The sequence below is a fragment of the Oncorhynchus keta genome, chromosome 6, assembly GCF_023373465.1.
Source record: "Oncorhynchus keta strain PuntledgeMale-10-30-2019 chromosome 6, Oket_V2, whole genome shotgun sequence".
In the NCBI taxonomy this organism is placed as follows: domain Eukaryota; kingdom Metazoa; phylum Chordata; class Actinopteri; order Salmoniformes; family Salmonidae; genus Oncorhynchus; species Oncorhynchus keta.
Window position 1 is genome coordinate 784,989 of NC_068426.1, and position 7,714 is coordinate 792,702.

The 7,714-nt window shown below is 48.0% G+C and overlaps 1 protein-coding gene across 1 annotated transcript in view; it reads left to right on the plus strand.

Annotated features, from left to right (window-relative positions):
• Positions 1-6,580, plus strand: part of paxbp1 (PAX3 and PAX7 binding protein 1) — an 87,982-nt gene extending 81,402 nt beyond the window's left edge. Inside the window, 3 exon segments of the mRNA XM_052520108.1 lie at positions 3,120-3,266; positions 4,436-4,590; positions 5,622-6,580. Of these exon segments, the coding sequence (XP_052376068.1) occupies positions 3,120-3,266; positions 4,436-4,590; positions 5,622-5,739 (420 nt within the window). The 3' untranslated portion in view covers positions 5,740-6,580.
• The last annotated feature ends 1,134 nt before the right edge of the window (positions 6,581-7,714 follow it).

The following is a 7,714-nucleotide window of genomic DNA, read 5'->3' on the forward strand; positions in this document are numbered from 1 at the left end:
ACTTGTTTCACTAGGGCCTGCTGCGTTCTGTCTACCACCCAATACCTTGTCACAACACAACTGATTGGCTCAAATTTATTAAGAAGGAAAGAAATTTCACAAATTCACTTTTATTAACAAGGCACACCTGTTAATTGAAATGCATTCCAGGTGACTACCCCATGAAGCTGGTTGAGAGAATGCCAAGAGTGAGCAAAGCTGTCATCAAGGCAAAGGGTGGCTAATTGAAGAATCTCAAATATAAAATATATTTTGATTACTACATGATTCCATATGTGTTATTTCATAGTTTTGATGTCTTCATTATTATTCTACAATGTAGAAAATAGTAAAAATAAACGAAAAACCCTTGAATGATTTTACTGAGTTACCGTTCATTAGAAGGATATCATTCAATTGTAATAAATCAATTAGGCCTAATCGATGGATTTCACATGACTGGGCAGAGACACAGCCATGGGTGCCCCCCCCCCCGCCCCCACTGGGGAGTCCCCTATACTGACAGCTGTCTGGGTTCAGGGCAAAAAGGTTTCTTCGCCCTTCTGACAGTTGTTGAGTCTCGTCTCCTTGGTGTGTCATCTGCCTCGTCTCTAACACTAAGATTATTGTATTTGGTACAAATCATTCCCTAAGTTCTAGACCTCAGCTGACTCTGGTGATGAACTGTTTGGCTGTTGAACAAGTTGAGGAGACTAAAACCTTAGATTGTAAACTGTCGTGGTCAAAACATAGAGATTCAAACTGTCGTGGTCAAAACATGGAGATTCAAACTGTCGTGGTCAAAACATGGAGATTCAAACTGTCGTGGTCAAAACATAGAGATTCAAACTGTCGTGGTCAAAACATAGAGATTCAAACTGTCGTGGTCAAAACATAGAGATTCAAACTGTCGTGGTCAAAACATAGAGATTCAAACTGTCGTGGTCAAAACATGGAGATTCAAACTGTCGTGGTCAAAACATAGAGATTCAAACTGTCGTGGTCAAAACATGGAGATTCAAACTGTCGTGGTCAAAACATAGAGATTCAAACTGTCGTGGTCAAAACATAGAGATTCAAACTGTCGTGGTCAAAACATAGAGATTCAAACTGTCGTGGTCAAAACATAGAGATTCAAACTGTCGTGGTCAAAACATAGAGATTCAAACTGTCGTGGTCAAAACATAGAGATTCAAACTGTCGTGGTCAAAACATAGAGATTCAAACTGTCGTGGTCAAAACATAGAGATTCAAACTGTCGTGGTCAAAACATAGAGATTCAAACTGTCGTGGTCAAAACATGGAGATTCAAACTGTCGTGGTCAAAACATAGAGATTCAAACTGTCGTGGTCAAAACATGGAGATTCAAACTGTCGTGGTCAAAACATAGAGATTCAAACTGTCGTGGTCAAAACATAGAGATTCAAACTGTCGTGGTCAAAACATAGAGATTCAAACTGTCGTGGTCAAAACATAGAGATTCAAACTGTCGTGGTCAAAACATAGAGATTCAAACTGTCGTGGTCAAAACATAGAGATTCAAACTGTCGTGGTCAAAACATAGAGATTCAAACTGTCGTGGTCAAAACATAGAGATTCAAACTGTCGTGGTCAAAACATAGAGATTCAAACTGTCGTGGTCAAAACATGGAGATTCAAACTGTCGTGGTCAAAACATAGAGATTCAAACTGTCGTGGTCAAAACATGGAGATTCAAACTGTCGTGGTCAAAACATAGAGATTCAAACTGTCGTGGTCAAAACATGGAGATTCAAACTGTCGTGGTCAAAACATAGAGATTCAAACTGTCGTGGTCAAAACATGGAGATTCAAACTGTCGTGGTCAAAACATAGATTCAAACTGTCGTGGTCAAAACATGGAGATTCAAACTGTCGTGGTCAAAACATGGAGATTCAAACTGTCGTGGTCAAAACATAGAGATTCAAACTGTCGTGGTCAAAACATGGAGATTCAAACTGTCGTGGTCAAAACATAGAGATTCAAACTGTCGTGGTCAAAACATAGAGATTCAAACTATTGGTCAAAACATAGAGATTCAAACTGTCGTGGTCAAAACATAGAGATTCAAACTGTCGTGGTCAAAACATAGAGATTCAAACTGTCGCGGGTCAAACATAGAGATTCAAACTGTCGTGGTCAAAACATAGAGATTCAAACTGTCGTGGTCAAAACATAGAGATTCAAACTGTCGTGGTCAAAACATGGAGATTCAAACTGTCGTGGTCAAAACATAGAGATTCAAACTGTCGTGGTCAAAACATAGAGATTCAAACTGTCGTGGTCAAAACATAGAGATTCAAACTGTCGTGGTCAAAACATAGAGATTCAAACTGTCGTGGTCAAAACATAGAGATTCAAACTGTCGTGGTCAAAACATAGAGATTCAAACTGTCGTGGTCAAAACATAGAGGTTCAATGGTGGTAAAGATGGGAAGAGGTCTGGCTGTAATAGAGAGATGCTCTACTTTTTTGAATTAGTCTGCTTTTGCAACAGCCAATGGGGGATCCTAATAAAATACCAAATATAGCCTCAAAACATAAAATATACATATTGCGTAATGGCATGAAGAAAATGCCACGAACTGGAAAACTTACTGGTACCAGTACCACCAGGGAAAAATGTTAGTTGGGAGCCCTGATGGTGGTCACGCTGTAATTCACAGAAATATCAAGTTATCTTGGTTTTATACACACTGTATTACAGATATTGACTCACCCCCCCTAGATGCTAGGTAACAGATATTGACTCCCTCTCCCTCCTCTAGTTGCTAGGTAACAGATATAGACCCCCCACTAGTTGCTAGGTAACAGATATTGACTCTCCGCCCCTCTAGTTGCTAGGTAACAGACGTGGACTCTCCGCCCCTCTAGTTGCTAGGTAACAGACATGGACTCTTTCTCTCCCCCCTAGCTGCTAGGTAACTGATATTGACCCCCCCTCTAGTTGCTAGGCAACATATTGACTCCCCCTCACTCCTCTAGTTGCTAGGTAACAGATATAGACCCCCCTAGTTGCTAGGTAACAGATATTGACCCCCTACTAGTTGCTAGGTAACAGATATTGACCCCCCCACTAGTTGCTAGGTAACGGATATTGACCCCCTCTCCCTCCTCTAGTTGCTAGGTAACATCCTCCAGTGGAGTGGTGTATTGTCTGGTTCCACGGTGAGGGAGTTGGCTCTGGACTCCACCCTGAACAGATACATCCTGTCAGCCCTACAGAACGCTGAGGCTGGGGAAGACAGCGTACTGAAGAGTCAGAGGGTACGCACACACACACACCTCGTTCCTGAGGAATCCCACCTCTACCATGTCCATGTTTTAAGATGACTTTAGTTCAACATGTTTCTGCGTGTCTGTCTGTCTGTCTGTTTCTGTTGGGCTGGCTGTCTGTTGGGCTGTGTGTCTGTTGAGCTGTGTGTCTGTTGGGCTGGCTGTCTGTGTGTCTGTCTGTCTGTGTGTCTGTTGGGCTGTCTGTGTGTCTGTTGGGCTGGCTGTCTGTTGGGCTGGCTGTCTGTCTGTGTGTCTGTCGGGCTGGCTGTCTGTCTGTGTCTGTCGGACTGGCTGTCTGTCTGTGTTTCTGTTGGGCTGGCTGTCTGTCTGTCTGTCTGTTTCTGTTGGGCTGGCTGTCTGTCTGTCTCTGTCTGTCTGTCTGTTTCTGTTGGGCTGTGTGTCTGTTGGGCTGTGTGTCTGTTGGGCTGTCTGTGTGTCTGTTGGGCTGGCTGTCTGTTGGGCTGGCTGTCTGTCTGTGTGTCTGTCGGACTGGCTGTCTGTCTGTGTCTGTCGGACTGGCTGTCTGTGTGTCTGTCGGGCTGGCTGTCTGTCTGTGTGTCTGTTGGGCTGGCTGTCTGTCTGTGTGTCTGTTGGGCGGGCTGTCTGTCTGTCTGTGTGTCTGTTGGGCTGGCTGTCTGTGTGTCTGTTGGGCTGTCTGTTGGGCTGTCTGTCTGTGTGTCTGTTGGGCTGTCTGTCTGTGTGTCTGTTGGGCTGTCTGGCTGTGTGTCTGTTGGGCTGTCTGGCTGTCTGTCTGTGTGTCTGTTGGGCTGTCTGGCTGTCTGTCTGTTGGGCTGTCTGTCTGTCTGTCTGGCTGTGTGTCTGTTGGGCTGGCTGTCTGTCTGTGTGTCTGTTGGGCTGGCTGTCTGTCTGTGTGTCTGTTGGGCTGGCTGTCTGGCTGTCTGTTGGTCTGTGCGTCTGTTGGTCTGTGCGTCTGTTGGTCTGTGCGTCTGTTGGTCTGTGCGTCTGTTGGTCTGTGCGTCTGTTGGTCTGCGTCTGTTGGTCTGTGCGTCTGTTGGTCTGTGCGTCTGTTGGTCTGTGCGTCTGTTGGTCTGTGCGTCTGTTGGTCTGTGCGTCTGTTGGTCTGTGCGTCTGTTGGTCTGTGCGTCTGTTGGTCTGTGCGTCTGTTGGTCTGTGCGTCTGTGTACCCTGTGTGTGTGTAGGTGGTGGAGTGTTTCCCAGCCCAGTGGTTTGTAGGGTTGAAAGGTCAGCAGACCCTGCCTCAGCTGGAGCCCTTCTGTCGTTACCTCACGCACCTGGCCTCTGCTCTGCTGAGAGGCTCTCTGGGGGGGTCCGACATCGACAAGAGGAACGCCAAGTACGTGATTACATGTTATAAAGGCTTTTTTAAAGGAGGTTATATACACATTATGGATGCTATATACCTGCACTAGCGCCCTACACCACGGGCCAGCTCAGTTCCCTACACCACGGGCCAGCTCAGTTCCCTACACCACGGGCCAGCTCAGTTCCCTACACCACGGGCCAGCTCAGTTCCCTACACCACGGGCCAGCTCAGTTCCCTACACCACGGGCCAGCTCAGTTCCCTACACCACGGGCCAGCTCAGTTCCCTACACCACGGGCCAGCTCAGTTCCCTACACCACGGGCCAGCTCAGTTCCCTACACCACGGGCCAGCTCAGTTCCCTACACCACGGGCCAGCTCAGTTCCCTACACCACGGGCCAGCTCAGTTCCCTACACCACGGGCCAGCTCAGTTCCCTACACCACGGGCCAGCTCAGTTCCCTACACCACGGGCCAGCTCAGTTCCCTACACCACGGGCCAGCTCAGTTCCCTACACCACGGGCCAGCTCAGTTCCCTACACCACGGGCCAGCTCAGTTCCCTACACCACGGGCCAGCTCAGTTCCCTACACCACGGGCCAGCTCAGTTCCCTACACCACGGGCCAGCTCAGTTCCCTACACCACGGGCCAGCTCAGTTCCCTACACCACGGGCCAGCTCAGTTCCCTACACCACGGGCCAGCTCAGTTCCCTACACCACGGGCCAGCTCAGTTCCCTACACCACGGGCCAGCTCAGTTCCCTACACCACGGGCCAGCTCAGTTCCCTACACCACGGGCCAGCTCAGTTCCCTACACCACGGGCCAGCTCAGTTCCCTACACCACGGGCCAGCTCAGTTCCCTACACCACGGGCCAGCTCAGTTCCCTACACCACGGGCCAGCTCAGTTCCCTACACCAGCGCCCAGCGCCCTTCCCTACACTAGGGCCCAGCGCCCTACACCAGCGCCCTACACTAGCGCCCAGCGCCCTACACCACTGCAGGCTAGCAGTGAGTTTTTAGATGCTTAATAGACTAGTTATAACTGTCTCTCGTTCTCTAGGGAGCAGATCAAGGAGGTGGTGAAGCTCTTAGCTCGGCTCAACGCTCTGGATCACCTCATCACCGTGGCAACGGAACACGGCATCAAGGACATCACACCTCTACTGGACTCCAAGTGACATCACTGCACCGCTGTGTGTGTGTGTGAGGACATCTGAACTCTGTTGTTGGGTCAAACTGCAAGGTTTATCATAATGGACTTTAGTGTGTGTCTGAGAGTGAGAGGTGTGTGTGTGTGTGTGTGTATATATTGTGAATATTGTACATGTGTGAAAATGTGTCGGGAGAACTAGGAGACTAAGAGCAGGTCTGTTAGATCAGGAGGACTACAGATCATCACACACTTCCTCATCTGGAAGTGCTCTACAGGGGAATTCTGGGAGATGTAGTTTCTCTCTACAGTCCCCAGATGGGAGTATTGCTACTTTCTACACCAGAACTAATTTAACCATAAACCAACACCTTCCCTCGTCACCTGAACTGAAAACTTCTAACATGGTGTTTTGTCTCATAGCATGACCCCTCCCCTCTCGCTCTCTCTCTCCCGTCCTCCTCATGACGATCAGATTAATCCGCACGAAGAAGACTACTTTATTGTCCAACGGACACTTGTCTTTTTATTTAAACTGTCAGCTGTCCTCTCGCCTGCTCTTCTCGTGTTTTACCCCCTATGCCATGATTTCTCTGCTTCACTGATCCCAGATCAGCTTATTGGTTGTCGCCCTAATTTGAAAGGGTTGAATGTAACTGATCCTAGATCAGTACCTAGAGTCAACTTCATTCTGTTGACTGGTGTCACACGAGCCGTTCTCCACCACGATCCTCTGATTGGATGAGGATGTAGGAGGATGACCCTCTGATTGGATGAGGATGTGGGAGGAAGGGTTTCTATTTTCATTTGGCTGATTTTTGTGTACAATGTTTTTTTGTTTTGAATAAAAAAATAGCTTTGGAATAAGATTTGTAGCTGTGTGAACCACGTGTCTGAGAGGAGGGAATGCTGGGATACGTCCCACCTTGCTGTCCAGATATTGGATATTTTTTATTCACTACGATCTATAAGGAAACGCTGATCCTAGAGCAGCGCTCCGACTCGGATACATACAGCCTCTGGTTTTCATTGGCGCGTTTGGAATGTCCTACTGTTCCCGTGTCTGTTGGGTCTCGTTCATAGGCTTCATTTACACAGGCAGCCCAATTCTGATCTTTTATTAAACCATTATCTTTTTGACGAATTTAGATCGGCTCTGAGAAAGAGCTAATGTGAATTGGTCAAAAGACCAATAATGGTGAATTAAATATCATAAACCAATATGGGGCTGAAGTGTAGCCTAGTGGTTAGATCATTGGGCCAGGAACCGAAAGGTTGCAAGATTGAATCCCTGAGTTGACACGGTAAGAATCTGTTGTACTGCCCCTGAACAAGGCAGTTAACCCACTGTTCCCTGAACAAGGCAGTTAACCCACTGTTCCCTGAGAACAAGGCAGTTAACCCGCTGTTCCCCTGAACAAGGCAGTTAACCCACTGTTCCCTGAACAAGGCAGTTAACCCACTGTTCCCCTGAACAAGGCAGTTAACCCACTGTTCCCTGAACAAGTCAGTTAGCCCACTGTTCCCCTGAACAAGGCAGTTAGCCCACTGTTCCCCTGAACAAGGCAGTTAGCCCACTGTTGTTGGAACAAGGCAGTAAGCCCACTGTTCCCCTGAACAAGGCAGTTAACCCACTGTTCCCTGAACAAGGCAGTTAGCCCACTGTTCCCCTGAACAAGGCAGTTAGCCCACTGTTCCCCTGAACAAGGCAGTAAGCCCACTGTTCCCCCTGAACAAGGCAGTAAGCCCACTGTTCCCCTGAGAACAAGGCAGTTAACCCACTGTTCCCCTGAGAACAAGGCAGTTAACCCACTGTTCCCCTGAGAACAAGGCAGTTAACCCACTGTTCCCCTGAGAACAAGGCAGTTAACCCACTGTTCCCCTGAGAACAAGGCAGTTAACCCACTGTTCCCCTGAGAACAAGGCAGTTAACCCACTGTTCCCCTGAGAACAAGGCAGTTAACCCACTGTTCCCCTGAGAACAAGGCAGTTAACCCACTGTT